This window comes from Psittacula echo (genome assembly GCF_963264785.1).
Source record: "Psittacula echo genome assembly, chromosome: 1".
NCBI lineage: Eukaryota > Metazoa > Chordata > Aves > Psittaciformes > Psittacidae > Psittacula > Psittacula echo.
The window spans coordinates 95,883,865-95,908,395 of NC_137735.1; the positions used below are offsets into that span (position 1 = coordinate 95,883,865).

The 24,531-nt window shown below is 41.2% G+C and overlaps 1 protein-coding gene across 1 annotated transcript; it reads left to right on the forward strand.

The window, feature by feature from the left end:
• Nucleotides 1-258: 258 nt before the first annotated feature.
• On the forward strand, nucleotides 259-23,540 carry FAM180A (family with sequence similarity 180 member A; the record flags this gene model as incomplete). Its single annotated transcript, XM_080620564.1, has 3 exons — nucleotides 259-334; nucleotides 22,123-22,223; nucleotides 23,199-23,540. The coding sequence occupies 3 exons, from the start codon at nucleotides 259-261 to the stop codon at nucleotides 23,538-23,540; spliced, it is 519 nt and encodes a 172-aa protein (XP_080476690.1).
• Between the last annotated feature and the right edge of the window lie 991 nt (nucleotides 23,541-24,531).

Here is a 24,531-nt window from a genome sequence, read left to right on the forward strand (position 1 = left end):
GCAAACTCACATGCACTATGAGTCATTCCAGATGTGGATAAAAACAAAGTCTGTCTGTGAAAGTAAGTTTCCTGATCCCGAGGAGACTTGGTTTGGGAGTGAAGCTGCACACTGACTTCAGCTGTACTCAGAACAGACAGGTTCTCCTTCAAAGGGGGAGGGGGAGAGGAAAAGCCATTTATATATTCCTGAAAAGAAAGGAATAAGGAAATTAAAAAAGCTACTATACAGCTAGACATACGTATTTTAAAGAGAAGGATGCTTTGGAAGATTTTACTGCTGCTGCTGTTCTATTACAGTGCTCATGCCACTGTGACCCACAAATGGAACAGAGGTAAGATTTAAACATGAAAAACTATTTAGTAAAAAACTTTGAGTTTTTAGATTTGGTCTGAAATTATGTTACATTCTACATATACATATATATATATAATTTTATATATATAATTTGTCCCTTCCAACTCTTGAATTCTTTTTCTCCTTTAAACAGGTCAGCTAAGTAATTATATAGACAAATAGAAAAATACACATGCATAAATGCATAAAGGTAAAATGCTATATGTATTGTATTATAATACAAATAATATATATAAAATATCCCAAGAACCAAGCCAACATTATTTTCTCAATTTTTTCTTTCTCATTCTTTCTCTCTTTTCTCTTGCATTAACAAAAATCATAGGTGATGAAAGCTTAAAGCAAAAGCCTTTGCAGTCACAGGTGACACAATCTTCTGTTCCACCAGGCAGATACCTCATAATAGTAAACACAACAATGCCTGGATTTTGAAAGGTGCTTAGGAATGCCTACGATGCTACCCTGACAGACTAGCACATAGAACATAAGGAAGGTTATCAGGCTTCAGCTGCCAATATGACAATATATAGGTTGTGACATATTTGTATTCAAGTGTGTGACAGTAACATATGAAATGTTTTGGGACTGTTGGATTGTATAGGAGATGCTTGCTTAAAAGCTAAGGATGATGTCCTTTCCCTTTTTTGCTTTATTCTTTCCTTGATATTTGGCATGGGTTCATTAGCTGCTTGAAGTGGAGAAAGGAAACACCTACCAAAAGATTTCTTTGGTTCTGATATTGAAGTTCACAGATATTTAAAAGAACTGGAGTCTGTTAAAACCACAAGCATTCAGGTGTTCCTGTCCCCACCTCAATCTTCCATGTCTTCCCCATTATAACTGTATAGCTGATTTCTTTCTAGTCTGCTGTTTGGGTTTGGTTTTGGTTTTACAAAGGAGGCAATGGCTGAATGAATCAATGAAGAGGTATGCAATTCTGCTAGGGCTGTACGAATGCTTCATTGTTCCTTGCAGTTAGTGGGGCTCACCGTCAAGGCCTGGGACTCAGAATGGCAGATTCTTTCCCCAGCTTTTTCATCAGCCTCTTGGATGATACTGGATGAGTCATTACACCTGCATATATCTTACTTTTCTTTTACTGTATAATAGATGGTAATGACACCAATTGTCATAATAAAATCCCTTAATTCTGTATATAAGTGTTCATATTTTCAGAGGTGACACATAGAAGGGTGATAAAATCAGAACTGAATCTGTATATATTAAAAAAAACAACCCTACCTTTTGGAAGAGTGAGGTCACCTTACCTCTGAAATGGAAAAAGAAAAAGGTTCATTTCCATGGAATAATCTCTGTGCAGTTTAAGGATGTTCTTCAGTTTTGCTAACACGCTTATTTTCATTAACAACACAACCCTCAAATGAATCCATGCAACTATTAAAGGCCAATTTAACTGCCATGAATATTTAAAGAAAAACATCAGAATTCTTATTATGCCTTTTGGGAAAGCAGATTGTTTTCAATTTGGAAACTCTAGAGTTTGTTTTCTGAGACTTCAGAGGGAAGAGAAGATTCATTCGCTGTTGTGATAAGGAATTCAGTTCTCACAAATACTGTATACAGACATTTGCTGAGGAGGAAACCACATTTTTTCTCCACAGCTGTTGGGACTATTCAGCTCCAAATATGTTTTAGAGGCATGAATCCTTCAATAATAGCTACTTCAGAGAACCTCCACTCCCCTAAACTGTCTGTCAGCCCAACCAATGCCATCCTAAGTTGCAGTATCTAGAAGGCCAGAACACTGTCCTAATTTTTGATTTGCTTAGAAACTTCAGAGGATATTTGGGTACTGAGGCATGACACACCCTTCTACACACTCAGAGCTCTTCCCATCATCCACAAATGACAGCTGACTCTTGTCTAGGTTAAACCTCAGTCATTTAGGTCCTATCCTATTCCTGATCTAAGTTTTGCAGTGGAAAAGCAAAGACAGATCAGCACCTGGTCTGATGGAAATGAAAGACAGGTCTGCATATAATCTCCATTTTTACTAGCAGTCCAGATTGTTTACAAACCAGTACAACAACGGACCCTGCTTTAATTACCAACAGTGGTTGGTTGCAGTAGAAATGAACAGTCAATACCGGATAAAATAAGGTCCATCTTTCATTGTTTTTTCACTAGGGGGCACTGGGGCAGCCTTGGATGCCCAGCCCTTGTAGCTAAGTATTGAAGCTTTGGCTCAAGAAAAAAGTCAGACGTCAGGAAAGATGAACATACTTGTGCTGACTGGTGAGTGGGAACTCCAGGCTGCCACCTCCCTTTTCCCTTTGCTTTTACAAGTGTCAATGAATGGAAATATATATATAAAAAAGCATTTCTGGCAGGAAAATTGAGTGGTTTTGTTTTCTTTTTTGGTTTGTTTGTTTTTTTTTTCTTTTCCTAACTCACCCATCCATTTGAGTTATAGATATCACACTCTTCAACCTGCCTAGATCCAGCTGTGGACATTGGTCGAGAAGTCATACGCAAAGCTTGGTACCTAAGATGGACCTGTTCAGAGTAATAAGGAAAAGATCCTGAATGGTGATGAAATAATTTGCTTGTCATCATCTCATGTTTCCTTGAAACTATTGTAGGATTAGCTGTGTGGCATTGCACTCTCAGATTTTGTGAAGCACCTCTTTAGGGAGAAAAGAAATGCTAGGTCTGTAATGAGTGATATTCCGTATGCGATGGTAAAGGTGAGGACAGATTAGTTTCTGAAGGTCACAAATAAGAATCCCAGATCTTAAGAGATGTTTTTGCTGGAGAAACCAAGGAACAAATCCTGTTCTTTGTCAACAAAAATAAACAAAAATCTCCCATGCAGCTGTGGTAACTAGACAAAGTGTTACTGCTGGCCACTCAGTTGCATTCATCAAACTAGTCTGATGAGCACCGGTACATTGCAAGGCAGACGTTGGCTTCAGATCTGCAATGTAAGAATTGCCTGCTTCCTCAGGAGAAACCTCTAAGGCAATCCTTATTAGCATGGTTCACCTTAGCTGGCTGTAATTTATTTGCTGTAAGGGCTTCCTGATCCAAATAAATGGCACGCAAACAGTACCACGCTTAACATGGCTGCTCAGGGAGCGAAGATGCATTTTGATTTTCTGTGTTGAAGACATGAAATAAGAAAGTAAAAATTTTCACCCTCGAGTGAGAAAATGATGTAATAGCTATATCAGCGCACTGAGGTTTCATGCTTTTGGGGAATGGTTGTGCTGTGCCTTTGAGACCTCAAAAGCAGTTACTACAGTTACATCAAGCCCTATCTGGTCCAAGTGCATTATTTTGTCTCTAGAGCTCTGTGAAAGTCAAATGGCTGTTCTACAACATCAGAGGAACAGTTTGCTCTCCTTATAGTCTTTCTGCTGAAGGAATTACTTGAAAGAACAGAAGGCCCGTACTCATGATTTCCCCACAGCAGTGCAAACTTTTGGTATTTGCTCTAGTGTTGTGGCAATTGAGTTTGTGAGTTTGATGGAGCAGCTGCTACATGAGCAACTTCTGCAGGGTGCTTCTGCCTGTGGGCTTAGCTACAGCAGTCTGGCAGGTCTCTGGTGCGAGGAGAGAGAGGACTGTGTAGAAGAGAGAGTTAGGCTGTTGCTAGAAAGCCAGTCAGTCCTTTTATAAGGAAGCTGTATTTAACCTATTCTATATTTTGCAATCATTTGCTATATAGCAGGTTGCTGGTGATCTTGCTGTGTGGGCAAAGGATGAATGCCTTGGAGACTAGGGCATGTGGTGCATCCCCACACCTTGTGACCTTATTTGCCTCTCTTCCTCCCCCATTTCACATTGCATCCTTACAGCCAGGCACTCCCTTATTGGGCAACCTGTGGGATTCCACTGCCAACAATAACACTTGGTTTGGCATTTTTGGCTTGGACAGACAAGCAAAAGGAATATGGCTTGAACATGGCATGTAATTACAACACAAACAATCAAACACATATATACACATATGTCCAGAGGGCCTTCAAGTGTGCCAAGTTATGGTCTTGTTAAAAACCAACTTGTCCCACATTGTAAGTCATAGGAAGGAGGCATTAGAAGAATATTTTCTGCCCTTTAAGCAATCAGAAGAAAACAAGGACAAAAATATATTTTCAAGCAGATCTGGGAAATATGTGAGAATTAGTGAACTAAGGAGGTAAGTAGGATATCTGCATGGCACAATGGCGTGTGGAGTAGAGATCACAGACACAGGGCCAAGACAAGCTGCCTACCTTGCGCTTCACAGGACAGTGTAAGGACTCCAGCGGTGTCCTTGCAGGATGGTAGGCACATGCATAGGATATGCCCAAGAGAATGAGCTCTGCCTTTCAGCAGGGATCACCTGGTTGGACCCAGTAGCACACAGATGCTTACACTTCTGACACCTCTGCCCTAAGCTTTAGTGTGTGGCACAGACATGGCCTTCCTATTCCTTGTGGCAAATTCCTTGGGCATCAACTGTGGTGACAGTCTGAAACTATTGAATAAAGAGCTATTGCAGAAAGAGCAGAAGCAGAGGACTGAAGAAGGGGCTGAAAAGGGATTACTTATTAGTACCTGGGAAAGCTGCTTGGTGTTAAGAAAGGTAGCTAGAATGTAAGAGTCTCTTGAAGGATTTAACCTGTGTAGGATAAATATCCAATAGGGTAAGGCTGCAACTGTAATCAAAATCCTTTTTAGCATGTCCTGATTCCCCAAATACTTCTTTGAGGGCAGACTTAATTAATTTAACCTGCATGGAGGATGATCCCTAAATCAGAATCCACAGCGGACACCTGAAACTGAAAGACATAAAGGATGCTTTTAAAAAAACCCCAAAGTTTCTAATCTCTTCTAAGTCAATGATGCCAAACTGTGATGAGATCAGAAAGAGGATAAATTACAGAAGCTTCTACAGTTTAGTTTATATCACAGATGGGTATTGTACTTTATAAAAGCAGTCATGCTGTTAGCAAGGAAGGCTCTAAGTGATTCTGAGGCTCTTTCTCCCCAGGAAGCAGCCGAAAAATGGCTGGAGATTCATAAAGGCTCATACAGTCATAAACTAGATAACAGAATCAAAAGTTAGAAAGGAGCTAGACAATTTTGAAGAGAATTGGGTAAGCAACAAGTGGAAGACACGTGAGGTAAAGCTGTTTCCTCTTTGATATGTGCTAGACTGAGAACTATGAGCTGAAAGTGGCACCAGTAGAATCTTTTCAGTAACCCTAGTTCCATCCCAGTACTGAGGACTGGCAAGTCAGTAAGGCATTTGTTGCCATTTTGCTCTTTTTTTATTATTTTTCCAGGATTCTTGCATTTTAGGACACTGCATTCTGTAGTGTCTCATCTATTTGCCTCAGTCCCAGGTATAGAACTGCCATGGGATCTGGATCAGTTTGTACAAGAGTCTTCATGTCCCAGCCAATGTTCAACTCAGAAGCACCTCCTGCCATTCAAATCCCTTCTCACTCTTTCACATGTAAACAGCTCCCTTCAGCTGACCTTTAACAACCATCTCACCACTCTTAATGTATGCTGTTAAGAAAATGTTCCCTTCCACAGGTGAAGTAGCTCTGTTAAAATGAAATAACTCATGTACACATGCAAAGATGTAGAACACTCTGTGAGTCCCCTCCTGATTATCTTACACTTGACTGATGGGCCTAAAGACCCCCCTGGTATATGGCATTATGCGAACACACAGAGTGAAAAAAATCTTTCCTTCTCCGAAGAACTTTCAGTGTACTTAAGGAGGGGAAATGTTAGCATCCCTTTTCATTGTGATGCATGGAGTAATTAAATCACTTGCCCCAGACCTCTTCAGGATGGCTCTGTGCGTATGGTCCTGCATGTTGTGATTTAAAAAAAATCTGTTTCTGAAGCATAAAATGCTTTTCTTGTTGGGTAAATCAAGCCAGATTCATCAGGAGTGAATGACTTCTCAGGCAGAAGAAATCTTGTCAAAAGCACTGAATAGTACAGTGTCATTGAAAGGAAAGTCAGCGGGTCTTAATGAAAATCACCAGGCTGCAGAGACTTTGATTATTCAAACAGTGACAGCAAGATGTAAATTGCTGAGGTAAAGCACTGAGTGGTGGAGCAATTAACTTTGCATGCAGTGCCTGTGCCTGAGTTCAAGGCAGGGCAGGACCCATAGGGTCAGCCTAGGTTACTGGAGATGAACACTGGTGCTTGCCTGCATGCACAGCCTGCACCCACCTTCAATCAGGCTCTGAAAACCTAACCCTAACCTTGATTCTGCTGCAGGGAGCTGAGTCTGTCCAAGATGCAGGGAAGCTAACTGAGTACATGGACCTAGCTGCAGCAAAACAGGGAGCTGTGCGAGTGTCTTGGTTTGAAGTGGGCAAAATAGTCCGCTCCTTGCTTTAACTTCAAAAGCACCTAAATGTGCAAACCAGCACCACTGAAGTCAATGAGAGTTTTGCCACTCACAAGAGTGAGGCCACAATCTCGGTCAATCTCTGGAATTTGGTTTCCTGTAGTAACCCTGATTGTTAAAAGCTTCCAGCCCAAATGTGTTATTTGTTGGTTAAAGTGGTTTTCAGCAAAAAGGCACTGACATGGGTGAAGTTGGTGCAGGTCTGCTACATGGATAGTTGATGGTGGGAAACAGAGGAGGAAATTATAAGCATCATAAAAAGATTAAAGAAAAAAAAAAAAAAGAGTAACTTGAGGATAAGTTGCAAATAACACTTGTGGAGAGACACACAAAAAACTGCCTCCAAGGGGACAGTCAGCTATGTGGTATTCTCTCCCACTTGAAGGAAATAAAGCCAAGGAAGGGATCCTCTATGCCTCTATTGCTCCTGTGTTTCTCATTACCCTGAAATCCTGTTTTATTTGGCTGCTTCTGTTGCAGCTTTACCATATATTCCCCACAGCATACATGCTCATTCAGGGACATTAAACTAGACTGTCTGCACCACAAGCCACAGGGCTCCCTTGCCTACTCAGTGGCTAACCTTTAGCCACTAACTCTTTTTATCCCCACTGAGGTGCTCCAGGCTGCAGCAATAACCTGGCTCCTCTTTTCTCACTGTCATGGTGCTCGTGGCACTGCAAGCTTAGTGCTGGGCTTGTAACTAAAAAGAATGTGAGGAGGAAAGGAGCAGAGTTAAATAAGCTTTGCTATTCCCAGTTTCCACAAACATTCCTTTCCTCTGGTGAAAGCGTATGTGTGGCCTTTCCTGGCCCAGTTTTCTGGTTAGGCTTGGCAACTCCCCCATCCCCCTGAGATCGGCACACATACCACTCGTCCTCTGGAAATTCCTCCCAAGCCACAGGGAAACAGGTCACCAGCCAGGAGCCAGGCTCCAAACTTGCTGAGTGTCTCTCTGCTCAGGAGGAGCCAGGTGGGTAGCTGAAAAAAAGTTGCTGAGAAAGGGAAAAATAAGTTGTTCAAAGCTCAGAGGTTATTTGGGAGGAAGTGGGACAGTGGCAGGGCAATGCTGCACTGCAGTCTCTTGTTGGAGACCCAAATGCCCAAGGTCTGCTGCGATGTTTGTGGTTACCCCACCCTCTGGCATGGCACTGGGGGAGCAGAACATTCTGATTAGTTTCTGCCTAATTGTGAAGAGAGTAAACTGCACTGGACTAGATGTAGATATCTGCTGCGAGCCAGAGCATCAGGATTTCATCATCTCCATCTATTTGGCATGTGGTGGTATGCCCAAAACAGCACCGATGCTTCTAATCTCTGCCTTGGAAAAAGTACAGACTTTTCAATCTGGCAGGGCTTATCTGAGCCACTGAGAGGCATAAAAGAAAGGCAAAGGTGAAAGGCAGACAGACATGCTGAGAAAAAAAATGAAGAAAAAGCTGGAGGTGAAAATGTCAGTGGTAGGAGCTAGCATGAATGAGAGGAAGAAAAAGGTAAATTGTGGAGAGACAGAAAATATGATAAACATGGATGGGAAAGATTAAAGCACACACATGTTTAAGATTAGGGTAGCTGACCCTTGTCAGCATGGTGTGTATCCCCATTTGAACCCACCCTTCAGAAGATGCCCATCTGTCACAGCTGGTCTTCATCTTACCCGTCTGCTTGTCAGGCTCATCGGATAGTTCAATTTCTCTGGAGCTGGCACTGCGTTTTTCTCACGTAAGCAGGACTTGTGCTTGTTTCTGGTCTGACCAGCCTCTCGGCACACTAGGATGGTGAGATAAGTTAGTCTGGGCAATTCAACAGTGGTCACAGTATACAAGTTAGTTACTGCTACTGAATCAGCAATATGTCAAGGTGCCTGCACAGTTGTTTTTTTTTCTCATGTATGTCCTTTTGGGCTTTCTAAACTATGTAGGTATGAAAAAAAAAGACTTCCTACAGCCCAAGGAGCAACCTGTTTTATTCCACAGAAGGTGCAAGAAACTTTCTGGATTATGGGGCTGCTGGGCTACAGCATTTCCCATTAATGCCAGTCATAGTCATAGCACCACAGCTGCACAAGTCCCTCTTTCCCCCTGTCAGACCCTTGAGGGATGGATCAAGTTCTGCAAGCTCTCACTTTCCTCCCTGGTTTTCATAACAGCGATGACATTAAGTTTCTGTTTATGCCTGGCGCTGAAGAAACACAAAGTAATTGTTTATTCAATTTATTTATTAAATGCAGATTTTATGTCTGAGGAACTGTTCATGTCTTAAGCTCACTCCTAAAATAAAATACATTTAAGGCATGCCTCATTTTTATTTACTGCAATTGTTCATAGCTTGGCACTGAACAAACTCCATTTCCAATTAAACACTACTTGTAGACATCCTAATATAGTACAGCCTGTGTTAAATGAAACCATTCTTTTGTCATAGTCACAGCAACTTCTGGTTTTCTGGATTGCCATGCCAATTTGGCAGAAAGCTTTGGAAGGTAGTAAGTCTAATGACAAAAACGTATATACTGTTTGTTTTGTTGTTTTCTACCACTGGGTTTTTTAATAAATGGTACTCAAAGGGGTTGACCTAACCTGACTCGTACTTAACAAACCAAAAGGTCAGTTGGGCCCCCTCAAAAACAGAAGAATAGAAAAGTACCCAAAGGTTTTTCCACCCTGGGTTATCCCATAACAGGAATCAGATGTAGTCATCAAAGATCAGGTACAATCAGACTCACTTAGGCTCAAGTGGCAAAGGGCAGTGTGTGACTGCCATGTGTTGGGCTCTCCAGCAGAAGGATGAAGATGATGTGGCCCTGCTTCCAGACAGGATGCTTGGGAGAAGTCAGGGTGAAATGGGCAGGCAGCACAGTGTCTGAGCTCAGCTCAGAGGATCCCAGTTTTGATGAATCGAGTACTCATAAAAGGTATTCTCTGTCAACCATCAGGAGCAGCCAAAACTTACTTTCTGGCCCAGGCTTGGGGTTTTTAGCTTCATTATCTAACCTTCCAGTGTTTTTGTATCAGGTACCTCTCTCACTGTACCCCATCTCTCCCTAAAACCAGGCCTGCTACAGACAGTTGGAAGACAGCCACCACTTGGCTGAGGTCTGGGCAACGCTGCATACTGGGGATGGAGGGAATCCTCCAGTTATGCAGAGAGGGGATTTAGATGTTTAGCAATGTGACTGAGAAAGATGAGGCAGTCATAAACTGGCAATTGCACAGGTTGGGGATTGTCTTGCTATGGTGCTGTATTTCTCATGTTCACAGCAGGGAAATGTGGGATCCAGCTGATGGAGAAATCTCTTTTAAAGAGTCTGCCTGGTAAATAGCTAAATGTTAGGGTTACTGCAAGCAATTGTATATCCCTAGAAAGACACTCCTTTTCTAGCCAGAAATGGTATTTAGGGAACAGGCTGTTGGACATTTGCTGGGAATTTCTGGATGCCCTTCAAACCCTGAATGACTAACTGTATGTGCCACAGACCATCAATCTATCAGTCCAGCACACACCCGGTTATGTCAGCCCTAATCTCTGTGCATGCTGCTCACAGCCAGCGTGGTCCAGCTGAGGTGAACTCCAAAGCTGAACGACATGTGCCCATATGCTCCAAAGGAACACATGAGGGGTCCTCAGCAAAATGTCACCTTCAAGGCAAAAAGCTCAGTTTCTACTTGCACACATTTGTCACTGAGGTAAATGTAACCAACTCGTCACACATCTTAAATAATCGATACCCCTCCTTCCTCCCTATTTACGTGATTGAAGGTGGAAGTATGTATCATGTCCAGCTGGCTTTTCAGACCCATCTATGATGTCCCCAGGGAGCTTCTAACTTTTGGTTGAATTTGTGCTGCCAAACACGGCATTAACTGTTAAAGAAGCAAATGTATCTCCACTGATGCCTCTGTATATGAATGCTGCTGAAACCAAGGCTGGACCTCAGCACCCCCTGAATGTCTGCCCACTGAGGTGGAAAAGAGTGGTACTCCTTCTCACTGCAATTCAGCTGGGAGCAGCGACTTGAACATATTGTGATTTACTTATCTGTTTTCAAAGCCCATTTCATTTCCTTATGGGTGCTTTTGCTGACAAAGTAGCCCATGCATTATTTAAACAAAGTTATAATCACCTTCTGAGAGTCCTTTTCACAACAAACTGGAGTGCTCACGAAAGCCTGTCTCTGTAACCCAATGTGACGGGTAACAGCTACTAATCCAGCATGTCCAAGAAGCTCAGCCATGACAAGCTAGTTTGCATTTTGCTTCATCCTTAATACCTGTGCACTGCTCAGAGGTCAAAACAGAACTTAAAGATTACTGGGGCTACTATTTAGAAGTATAAATATGGGGAAAATCAGTCCCTGCCTTATTTTATGGCCATGCAAAATGTCAATCTACTCCTATAAATGATTAGGTTTTTGTATCAGTGTGCTCTAGGATCTCAGACAATGATTACCTCTTACCTATATGCCAAAGACCAGTAATAAAATTCCCCTAATATGACAAAAGACTGTCACGAAGATGATGTAAGACAAATATCAATTCCAGGCTCATAATCAGATGATCTCTGCAAACTTATCTGGAAGATCATCACTGCTACCAATCTGAGGAAGAACTGTCATGCAGAATTATCACATGATGAAGTCTAGTTTTTGCAAGGATTGCTCCTCTAGGGACAACAGTTGTCAGATTGACCAAAAGATTTTTGACTGGCAGCCTATACAACCACCTACGGAGTGTATACATACTGGCAAAAACTTTTCTAAGTGAGCACCTTCCATTATGCAATCTTCAGAGTGTTTGAATTAGTAACAAGAAAGCATAAATCCAGGGAAAGACAGGTTGCAATTTACAGTGTCAGCATCACAACAGCTTAACCACTTCTACACAGTAATAATGTCTTCTTTAGCAGTTACCATGCACAGAGGAGTTAAATCAAAGAATAAATTCCCAGCTGGTTTCAGTTAGCAATATGGTAGATGTTTTCACTGGAAATTAAGTCTTCCTCCCTTTCTCCAAATTTATTTTTCCTAAGTTTAGAGCATGATGTTATTAACATTTTTTCCTTAAATATTTTCTTAGGCTATTTTCCTGTAAGCAAAAATCTATTTTACAAGTTCACCTCAAAAGACTCTAGAAGAAGAGAATATATGGTAAGGAAGAATAGCACTGAATCAAACATGTGGGAAAAATTGGCAGGGTCGTCTTGGGCTGGGAGCCACTGAGGGATGGCATCCATAGGAGCAGGAACTGCAGCAGCAAAAGATGTTGAGTTTTGAATTTTCACTGATTTCAGAAGCAACTGTCAGCATTTTTGTGTCTTTCAGGTCCTACTCCTCAGAAAACAAGATATTTGGGTTATTTTGTTGGCTGTAAGATTTATGTAGGCCTGAATCTAACCTTCTTCTCTTCCCTCAGATCCCAATCATGTCTTTCACAGCACAGGACTCCCTGTGACCTAGCTACCCATAAGGCGGCATCACAAGGCTGATAGTGCCGGCTCAGGTCATCTAAGGACCTTGTCCACAGTGTCCAGCTGTCTTTAGCAACTTGCAATACTCAAGGTTCTGGCAGGTCTTTATTATTTAATGGTGAATCCAGTTGGATGTCAGTCTCAGCTTTATTTTAGGAGATTGAGAAACCAGAAAGATTTAGGAATAGTCAGATTTCAGGAGAGCATGAGATAACAAGTAACACTGAAAAAAATGACAGCTTTGTGGAATAGAAATCCCATATTTCCATGGAGTGTGGGGAAGGCAGCTATAAAAATAATCAATATTTGCATTCATCTTTCAGATTTCTTTGCTATGCTTCTGGCAGTATCACAAAGACTGTCTTGGCCCGCCATTGATCTGCACACATTGAAATTCACTGATTAGATTTTGTGGATGATTATGTTTGAGTTCCATTATTTTTTTAATACTATATTCATGCAGATGCAGAAATTAACGTAGTGGGGCCCAGATATTCATGCAGGTGTGAACTTGACAGAATAGATGCCTTCTTACAGTGCCCCTCACTCACTGCTGCAGGAGGGGTTCCCCTGCCTATTACCCAGGGATACAACACAGATTTTCACCCTTCATGTTCTGCTCAAGTGGCAAAACAACTGTACCGGTCCAGTTCAAAAACATACCTGAATCAATATTCAGCTCTCATTAACTTTCTCAGACTTCTTGTCTTTATCATCACTACTAGAAAATATGCAATGGTTAGAAAAGGAATTGTCTCAAGAAATAATTCATTTCCTCACAAAAACAACCAAGTATGTCCCTATTTTTTCTTTATTGGGCGAGGCTGATTTACACTCTTTCTCTATCCAGCACATATTCATGTCATTTAGAAAACCAGCAGCAGGTGTGCTGGCATTTGGAGCTCAATGAACAGCTGGAAAGGCAGCTGGGGTTTCCCTGTTTTTAAAGAACAAGTGAAATCCCATAGCAGAGGAAGCAGAAAACTAGGATTTATGTATTCTCCTCCTAACAATTTATTTCAATTGGATGGGGATTTGAAGGAAAATGGAAGACAATTCTGGTTCTTTCTAATCTAAGTAAGAAGAAAGAGTCAATATAATGTTTATTCCTTCTCAGTTTTGAGCTGTACTATTGATAGTGAGTTTGAAGAATAGCTTGTTTTGCATGTGTGCTAGTATATGTGGGTGGGCAGTTCATACACAAAATAATAAATAGTTTGTTATCAGTTCATTAATAGTTCCTAACTCCACCATCAAATACTTGAATTGACTTGCTAGTTGAAACAATTCACAGACTGCTTAAGTGAATAATTTCAGGATCTCCATAATTTCTTCTGTTTTTCTTTACCTTAACTAACAACTCCATGATCTCAGGTAAGACAGTTCCCATAGGATAATTCAGCCCAGGACAATCCAGTCAGCAATAACAAGAAACCGTCATCATTTTTATTAATCTGCAGATCATAAATTTTAAAGTCAGAATGGCCATATATTTTTTCCAATTTGGTCACCTGGACAGAATTTCATGTAGTGTTCCTTTCAACAGATCCAACGCATTGTACTTCATTAACACACATTTCTGAAAGGGCAGACACTTTGAACTGGAAGCCATCATGAGATGGAAATCTGCTAGTTTGGTTGTTAACACGTGTAAGGCATTCCTATTCTGCCAGACAAAAGGCAGGATAATTTCAAAGAGACCTCTTAAATCTACATAGTATTGGTCATTTAGATAAAGCACATGATATTGTTCCTCCTCTGAATAGGCATTTTATGGAACTAGTCAAGGACTGCATTTAGTATTTACACTGAAGAATCTGAGCTGTCATTTGTGATAATAAAAAAGTTCATAATAAAAAAGTTGATACTGCTCCCTGCTAGATTGTGGTTCAAACTGGATCTTTGATTCCTTTCTCACTATCCAGTCAGTGAATAAATTTTAGATATTCCTTGTGCTGGTTGAATTTACTCTGTTAAAAGTTCTGTGGGATGTAAGCATAAAAGGAAAACAAGTGTTTGGCAGCTAGTGGTCCTGCAGCCAATCCTCACCTCTAGCAGGAGCAATGACTACAGTAGTTGAGGTGGCCATCCACAGAAAGGAGCCCATTTGTTTGGTGGTCAGACCAAGGGTGTGTCGGCATGAGAAAGGGCAGGGCTGATATCCGTCATCTGAGAACTGGACTGTCCTAAAAGCAGTTGGAACATACTTGCACTGGGAGTTTCTCACAACTAGGAGTGCTGATGGCGTAGTAACTGAGACAGGGAGTGAGACAGCTAAAATCTAACACTCTTTTATTGGTTTGCTTTTCCCCTTCATTCATGACCAGACAGAATGCTGGCTTGACTCACTGTGTGGCCATGCAAAGCAGTGTCAGCACAAAGAGAAGGAGAGAGAGCCTCATTGCAGTTCTGGAGTGCCAGACTGCCACTTGCAGCTGCGGCTGTGATTAGGTCAGCCTCAGCAAAACCCTAGCTTCTCAGTTGCCTTTGCCTGCCAGGAAACCAAGGAAGCCCAAGTGAAAAAGTAAAACAAAATGTAAAAAAGCCATTCTAAGCTACTGAACACCTCTCCTCTGTGAGGTGTCTCAGCTCTGTGTAAATATATATCTGGGAGGAAGTGGTGTGAGACTTGAACCCTTTCCTTTGAGCTCTGTGATGGTAGTACAAAAAGAGGGCAGAGAACTGGAAAGAGAATTTGTTTTGAAGAGCTTTCTTTCCAGAGCAGCAATGGCGTGATGCATAGAGCTCTTGGAGCTGCTGCAGCTCTGTCTTTTCCCATGAAGCAGAGCTTTGATTATCAAGTGCTTTCACTCCATTAACAGTAGTCATACATTTCACTTTGCTATGGTCCTTCCCTATGGCTCAGCACATAATCACCAACACCCAACTGTATCTCCTCCCTCCCTTCTCTGCTCCTTCCTGAATAAATGTAAGTAGATTGGATCATCATCAAATACCTTCACTTGCTCATTTGCAAGAAACATTTTCAAATTTGTTTCATTAAGATTGCTTTGTGTCTTTCCCTTGTGTAAGGGATATCGTGAGCAACACAGATTGGAAAGGAGAGCTTGCAATGAAGACAGAGATATAAAGCACTGGTTCCTTTTCCAAATCTGCCTGAAATTTCCTGTGTTGCCAAAATTGCTTATTGTGTTTGTGTTAAACCTATGGAACAGAGTTACTATTTCCTTTATTATTTCCTTTCACTCATACAATATTCACCATAGTCTATCCCTAGTTCCTGGTAATATGGCAGCAAATGGAAGGATATCAATATATTTCACATACTTTCAGTTTCTTTGTGTTCATTTCTTCTCTCCGCACCTTCTGTGGTAACTTTACTCCAGCACATTAAAGGCCGCTCTTGGCTGACTGTATCTTTCTTTTTTTTTTTTTTTTTTTGTGTGAGATTTATAATTCCAGGTGGGAACACCTTTCTTATGACCGAGGGAAGAATAAATAAGACAGTGTATATTGCTACAGCCTGGTACAGATGAAAATGCTGCATAATGGAAATTTCATCTGAGGGAATAAATTCTAGACCATTCTAGTTTGTTGATGCCAGTCATATCTTTGAAACCATTTTACTTAAATAATAAGAAAAAAAATCCTCCACCTCTCACAAACACAGTCTCAGAGGCATCATTTCCTTCTCCAGCAATACACACTTCTGCAAACATAAGGGGTTTTAAGGTCTTTCTAATATACCTTCACATTTCTTATTCATGCCAAGTAGCTAGAAAGGCTATTACCACTCTAGATTTTACATAGGAACTCTATTGCATATTAATCTAAAATAATACATCTCAGGACATTTATGAAGAGCAGAAGTTAGGTTGGAGTGGGTTCTGTTTTATGGAACTGGGATACCCTTTCAGAATACATGTGTTTCTTAAAAAAAAGAAAAAAAATTAATAAAAGATAACTTTGAAAAAACTGGTTTTGTGTTGTTTTAAGGATTTGAATAGAGTCTGGTATTAATTCTAAGTGTTTTAAATGGCGGAGATATTTTTTGACAACTTTTGTAGGAAGATTACTTCCTACATCCTTATTGACAAGACTTAGACTTTTAAGATAGAGCTTTTTGCTCTTAACCACTCTTTTTATAACTAAAGAAGAAACAAATTACTCTTTGTACTTTTAGCCAACCAGCAGGAAGAAAGAGAGACCATTGCCACTGTTAATTTTAGTCTTAGGAGCCAAGATAGCAAGGATGTGGAGCTGAAAGTAAAAAAAAAAAGCAAAAAAAAAAAAAGCAAATTCTCTTGGTAGCTGCTTTTAAAAATATGCTAGTTCGTGTTGGTTTGTAATTAAAATATCTTCTCCATCTCACAGCTGTGTTCTCCTAAGGGTCATTGCGATTTAATCTCCCAGTAATGGAGATTTAAATGTATTAAAGTTGGAATGCAGAAGCTTTTGCATTGCACTTGTTGTCATGGGAGGTACTTGCAATTCCAGATACAAGTTTCAGAAGCTAGCCTACAGCACTGAAGTGTTTTCCCCTGTTTTTCTAGGGGTTTGTGTGTGTGTTTTCCTTAATTTATTCCTCTTATTCTTCCTCCAGCTTCCCACTCTTTCAATTTCTCCTATGCTAAGGCAAATTGTTCAATCACTTCTAACATAGCAGTTTTGATACAGAAAAGTGAAAACTGAGGAAGCATAAAGAAACTATGCCAGCACATGCTCTGCTGCAGGTCTGGCCAGTCAAAGCTCAATTTCTACCCTGGCAGCAATTGCAGGCCCAGACAGTAAAAATACCCTTCAGGTGGTACACACACATCCTTCTGGGGATGAGAAAAGTGCAAGACAAGAAGCAAAGGATGGGATTACTATTCATGAAACCTGTTCACCACTTATTAGCACTGCACTTTTTGTGATTTACGTTACTACTTTCACTGCTCACCACACACCTCCCATAGGTCAACATCACTTCACCCTGAAGTTTCACCATTGCTTCTGGTACCAATATCTGCCGCAGGCACAAAGTAACAATGACTTCTAGGAACTGCTCAGCAGTCACTACAACAGAATAGGTTCAGCCAGCCTAGATCACTCATAATTTTTGCATGGCATTATAATGGCTTCTGTTTCTGCCTACGCAATCACCCTGCGAACAGTGCTGATTTCATTTGCTCTGGGAAATGCTTGAATTCATCTTGAAGAATCATCTTCATCTTTCAAAGAAGTCAGTGCTAGTGAGAAATTCTCTAATCAGGTTATCAACAAATATCTTCTCTTGACAGGAGACTCTGGGTGTTGTAAGACCCTTTGAGTGCAAGTTCCAGTCAAGTTAGAGAAAAATGTGGTGACACAAGGAAAATGTCCAGCTCACTAGTGGAACCAGCAATGCTCCAAGCTGACTAACAACAAGCTTAAAAAGGGATAGGCATCTGGCCCAGGAGATGGCTCTTTCAGCTCTTGCAGAAGCTCACATGAAAAAAGTCTCAGCATGGCCATACCTTATATTTTATTAATTTTTCTAGCTATGTGATGTTTAAGCGAGGGAAAAACTCACACCAGTGGCGCATAATTCAAATGCTTTGTTTCTCTGGGCTTGTCATGCAGCAGAACAAAACAGCAGTAGCCAATGTATGTGTATAAATATGTTTTACATACTTTATCATGCCTTCATAAACAATAACCCAGAAAGTTTTGCATTTTCCTTTCATTTAGGTGACAGTATGCATGTTTGTTTCCATGCACCAATACACTCTAGTGCTGAACAGCTGTTTTGTAGTAAAAACTTTTATTCCCTGCTTTACTTATAAGATAAAGCTAAATAGTTAGAATTTGCTGTCATTATAATTTGGGATGCATTAACTTCTTCCTGTTGAGGTCTAGGAGGCTGGACTTCGAAAGCTTTGAGTAGGAAAGGGAATCTTTTGCTGTGAGGGATCAAGCTGGATGTACTGCTGAGCTTGTAGCTGTTTCTCACTACTAAGGGGTTCTTTTGAGCTTGCAGTAAAAAGACAGTTGTGGTGGTCTGAGAGGATATGGTCTTGCAGAGCCCTGTTAATCCCTGTTACAACTTCTGGTGAAGACAAAGGGGAGACATCATTTTTACTTTTTAGGTCTATCACTGTACAGGAACTGCTGCTGTCTGTGCATCTGCTCCATGCTTTGCACTCCCAGAAATAGGGGCTGGTCCCAGGAAGTCCATGGTACCCATAGAAATGATTTTCATGAGTTACTTTGAGTCAGACCCTAGTAATCTAAGACAGGAGGACACAATTGGCAGCCTGCTGACTGAATTTGGCTTATAGGACAACTCCAGCTGGGCCACTGCCTTTCACCACATCAACAGGCAACTCCCTTTTGTTTTGCTTGCAGGAAGTCAGGAGGTTTTGGCCCACAAGTCCTTCTTGTTCCTCTGCTCTTTCTGTCCTTCATAAAAGGGGTCCCACTGAAGCAATCAGATAGCCCTTTTCCATGCCTCTGAAGTAAATAAAAATAATTCCTACTGAGTTGTGACCTCAGTTAATCTGTGTTTATGGAGCCCTGGGGAGCTGTACGTGCTTTGGAGAAATCAGCCTGATTCATGCTTTTGGCTTCATACCTTTTCATAGAAAAAAAGGGCATTGATGGTGCACAAATAATTGAGCACTCCTGCAGCTATGCTCTGTACTTACTGAGCAGGCACATCACGGGCAGCAGTTGGGAAATGGTGAACTGGAAAGCAAAACTAAACATCTGTAACATCACCAGTAAAACTACATGGAAAACATGAGACCATCTCAAATGTTTATTACGAGGTTAATGAGGTACGGAAAATTCTGGCATGGTTCTTAAGACAGATGAAAGCATCTTTAAAATACAACTATTGTCAGCCTCAGATGTGACAGTATGCTTAAACTGTAAAGATATTTCTAAGCTGTCATGAGCTAAATAGAAGCAGGCCAATGAGTTGGCAAACACAGCTGCAGCTTTTGTTTAAAAACCTGGGTAGCCCTGAAGGAAAAGTGGAGTTGGGTCAATAGAGCTGTGGGAGACTGGATAGGCTCCTGCAGTGAGCAGTGCAGAAAACAAGGGCTCCTGCACCACATTTTGACAGGCAGTTTTAACCACCCTTAGGAGTAGACTTGTTGCTGCCCACTGTCTTCAGGCATAAGCACTGATGTACTCCAGGGCACAGGATAAGGCTGTTCAGAGCTGGGCAGGTAGGCTGGGATGCATGTCTGTGCCCAGCCCACTACTCCCATCCACCTCCAGCCCTGAGACCTCAATGGGCATAAGGGAGGTCAGATCATGGAGCTCTCCTAAGGCCCCTCTGAAGAAGGGATACATAGACCCATAATAGAAAATGTTTCCAGTAAGGATAATAAAAACCCCTCATTTTTCTTACTTCATCTCTGTCAATCATAAGCTTTTTATTATGTGACTCTTCAGTCCTCAGGACATAAGCACCCACATCCCCATTGAGATGTGTCGACACATTTGTAAGAGAAGTAAAACCAATAAATCACTAGGAGTCTCTTCACTGACTTCAGAGATCACTGGGTTGGGCTTTCTTTTGCTAATACTGATCTCTGCTCAGACATTCACAGCTACTGTCATTGAAATGAATTAGCTGTAACATCAACATAAAGTGACACACATTGCTCTGCATCTTCCTATGGAAGATCTGCTTGGTAGCTTTACATGGAACTCCATTAGGGAAGAAAATAGTAAAGAGATGGTAATTCACAGTAATAGTCTTTTGCTGTTCTTTGATAGTGTGCTGCTAACTCATGTCAGATATGGAAGTAACTGCAGGAAGAAATAAAGCCAGCAGAGAAGCTTCAAATAGAACTTGCAATCCCTAAATGCACAAACTGGCTTCAAATCTTTCTCTGTCTCAGCTTTTGTACTAAATTTACATGTGTGTTATGTAAGTGTAATAAAAATCAGAGAATGCTTACTCTGAATACTTACAGAGTCTCAGAGGAGCTCGTGAATTTATGGAAAAGACTGTGTAGGGAGTGACGGTGAAAGGATTTGACTATTGTGCAGAAAGAGAGAGAGAGGAAAGGAATGAAATAAAATGTAGATCAGGAAAATAAGATCATTGTGACAAAAACAAATGAGCTCTGAAAGACTTTCTGAGTAGATTCTCTAAGAACTGTAACAAAGTTTGATATGTTTTAGGAACAAGATAATGAGATCAGGGAGTCAGTGCTAGCCTGGTCTCTGCAGAGGATGGCATGCTTCTGATACACATACAAAGTCCTTTCTCACAATATAGCAGCTCACACTCTTGTCCCTTTGAATCTTCTAACCTAATCCATGTTATCCTGGGAACAACTGGGTAGGAAAACTCGGCTGCTTTCTGAGATTCTGTGATTCAGGAAGTGGGTCAGTACTAAATTGCTAATATGGTATTCATTTTTGTGCGAGTCGTTCACTGGGGTTTTTCTGGCTGAGTGGTGATGGGCTGAATCTGATGACTCCCAGCTCAGCTCCATGGTGGGAATCTGCACTTGGCTTGAAAGCAAAAAGTGATTGGTGTGGTGACAATAAGCAGGAGAGCACTGAAGGAAGATGCCACAGGCACCTTTTCCATGACTCAAAGTATATTTGAGATGCAAACCGTCTGCATATGTAAAAGCTGTTTCCACTGAAGGAGGATCTAAAAGAGATAAAAATTAATTGTCATCATTATGGACTGGATTTCTGCCAGCTGCTTAGCAATTAGTGTTTTAATTGCCCAGTAATAAAAGTTTTAATTACTCAGCAATTGGTGTTTGAAGTTTCAAGTGATTTGCATGCACTCAATATCATTCTCGAATTGCCAAGAGCAGAAGATGGAATAGCTCCAGTGTGTCTCAGCAAAACTGTGAGCAAACAGGGTGAACATCAGAGATTGAGTAGCAGCAAAAAATGGGTATAGCCTAGTTGCCAGTGGTCAACCAGGCAAGCATTCTTGCAGAGTGGAACCTGCAGGCAGCTTGCGACCTTTCTCAAACTCACCACTCCTCAGCTGTGCCAGACAAGATGGTTGGGTGTTAAAGGCATCATGCTGGAGAAAGTCTACTGCAGAGACCAAGTCGTTTTCAATATGTCTGGTTTTTTGCTTGGCACATTCATGATCTGTAATATAGGATTAGATGTTTTCTATACTCTGAACTGTACAGGTCACTGATTCCACAAGTGCTCTACCTCACTGGGATGCTGAATTTAGGGGCTATACGTATTTTTTCTGTCTCATTTCCATGAACCAATATCTGTAGTACACTTTGCAGTAGTGAATAAGTATCTGATCATAGCAGACTTTGTTGTTTCTAGCTATTAATACTGTGAAGTATTAAAGTCATAATAAATGGGATTCACCTCATTGAAGGTACCTATCTTGTCTAAGCTGGTAACAGGCTCAATGATTAAAGATAGGCATCTCCAAAAGGTGAGTCACTCTTTCCAGACATATATGCCCAGGACAGATAAGGTGATCTACTCTGAAAAAGTTGGTTTTGTCAGCTAAGGAGAGACTAACATTTAGGCAGCTGAAACCTGGAGAAATATAGGATCTTAGAAGTGTGATGGTAGGAGAATGGCCTGAAGAAAGAAGGCCTTGTTGAGGGTCACTATTAATTTCCCCTTGCAGAGCCAGGAGAAGAATATGTATTCCAGGCAATGCTGATATTGCAGTTATCATTATTATTGCTTACACCATGGCTGCACCTCAGAGTCCCAGGCTTGGATTATGAATGACAATGTATTAGACTGTACAGATACAGGACAAACAGCTAAACTCCATCACTAGTAGATTAGAGTCAAAGCAGACCATGTCATCCATTTTATTTACAGTGAGAAGTCACAGTGTAGAGTAAGCCTTTGCAACAAGAAGTTCTTCGGTTGAATCTACTGTTGAAAAGTACTTCCTCTTTTCAGTGTTTGCCACCCTATGGAACCTCTCTTTTCCCATTATTTTTTTCCAGCTATGCTTTTCCCAGCTGCTCAGCGATTCAAGAGGTCCTCAGCTGCCTTCCTTAACCCAGTGCTACAAAACTCGCTGGAAGATGTGGTCCTGCTTTATGAGGTTCAGTATATGAGAGCAGATAATACCTTAAACCTTAACCAAGACTGGGGTTATTGCACATACTGGGGTTATCCATTATCTGTCTTCATGGCACTTTTACTCATTCCTGCAGTAAACCCATTGCTGACTATGTAACAGCTCACCAGAAGGGAAGGAATAGACATATATACGACAACCTCCGGTTTTTCAGCATGTAAGCAGGCAGCAGTTGCCTGCAGTACCTCAGACTAGTGGGTTCTAGTTCACTGATAGGCAAAATGAAAACCAAAGCAAATGGCTTTCTACTGAAAGCAACTTTCTTCCAGAACAGTTATGTATTAACAACATAAAGCATTAAAATTCTTTGGTTTAAGTCTTAGTCCCAAGAGTAGATTGCAAAGTAATCCCAAGAGCATGAGTGTTTCACTTCAAAATAATTCAGGTCCCCTCTTCCACAGCAGTGGAGACTGCAGATATAATGCACAGTTTACAGTATCATATGGTCAGCTAAGGAACAATGGCCCACCTGAAGAAGGTACATGGGTCAAATCTATCTATCCCACACCCTGAGAAACTGGGATTGGAGTCCAAACAGGGGAAATGGGCAGGGAAGCCACTGCTGTGCATTCTCAGAGAGCTAGGCCACTGCTGCTATCCCTGACAGGGTAAAAGGCCTTTCCCAGATCTGCTGCTGTCTCTCTAATTCCCCTGTCGCACCAGCAGCAACTCGTGCCTGTTTTGGACAACAGAAGACTACCTAGATTTTCCTTTTCCTCCCTCCTTTCCCCATAGCCTGTCTCTAATTTTCCCAGGTAGGTAACACAGAAGTCTAACATTTACATAGTCTTTCTGCACCACCTCCAGCCAGCGCAATGAAAGTTTTGTCTCTATTTGGCCTAAAGTAAAGACCTAAGGACATGTTTTTAATTCACATTTACTGTGCCTAGAGTCTCTTGGAGAAGGTAAATAGCTTTCTGTGTTCTGATTTTGTACCAGTTTCTCTTAGCTGAGCTTGACATTGACAAAAGTCAGAGGATCTCCATCAAAGATGAGGAGCTTGCTTCACTGAGGAAGGCTGCTAAGTTTCACACCATCTGCAATGAGATTATCCCCAAGAGCATCACAGAGATCCGCAGGCTGAGTAGCATTCTGTCTTCCTACCCAAGGGTCCTCAAGAAAGAAGACTTTGAAAGGACAGTGTTGACCATGGTCTACACAGCCTACAGGGCTGCTCAGTCCCAGGGGCACCAGAAAGACGCTTGGGCTGAATCCTTTGTCAGTCTTTACAAAGCCCTGAAGCACGACTTGATGTTTCCATACAACAAAGATACATCATAGTGGGAGACTTGATGCAACGGTAACTCAGCCACCTCTTGTGGTAGATAAGGGACACATATAGCACGTCCATCACTTTATGCTGTAAAGAGTAGTCTGCTTCAAGAAAGATTATTTGTTTTCTAGCTCCCTCTTGTGGAATTTACTTTCTAGTTCTATGTTAAATGGAGAAAAATGTTGCCTTCTGTCCTGGGAATTCGATTTTTGTGCTGGCTTGGGAGGCACATTCTGTGACAGGCAAAGAAAGTTCAGTGTATGCCCCAGACAGACATGCCCTTGTTTCATCCTGTTGGTTTCCTATAAACAATACAGAAGTATACTATGCTTATGCTTACATACCTATGCGTACGAGCTGGAAAAAGTTGATTTCTTAGCTAGGGAAACACATTCATATTTTGGCTGGCCAGAAAAAGAATATTATAAAGACAAGCAAAGGCCCTCTGAAAGAGGAAAGGTTTCATAACTGTCAATCTAAGAAATTATGCCACATATTATTCATTCCAAATACTCTTCTAAATAAGCACTGTCTGATTCACTTCATTTGGCTGAGCCAGTTTTTAATTACAATAACATTTGCAGAAGACAAAGGGCATTGTGAATACCAGCAGCAAACAGTGCCTGTGAACATACAGTCTGCTTCCTAGAGCTGCCCTCCCAAACAGTCTGCAATGATTCCTTCATTATTTGAATGACTTTGCTTCTGCTCCTTGTTTTTTGAAGGGAACATGTCCTCAGCAGAGTCAAAGACCCTGTTTAATTTAATGATGACACATTTTTCCTGGTTCTATCACTTGAACGTAGGTCATCTAAACCCATGCTTCAGAACCCTCCTGAGGCAAGGGAGGAAGGTGCATTAAAACATGGTGCTGAATTTAGCAGTGTGGCTCATTTTTGATGGTAAATTATATCTTTACTTGTGTGTATATGTGTGTATATGTGTGTTTATGTTCATGCATAGGTGTGTATGTTCATGCATAGGTGTGCATGTAAGTGC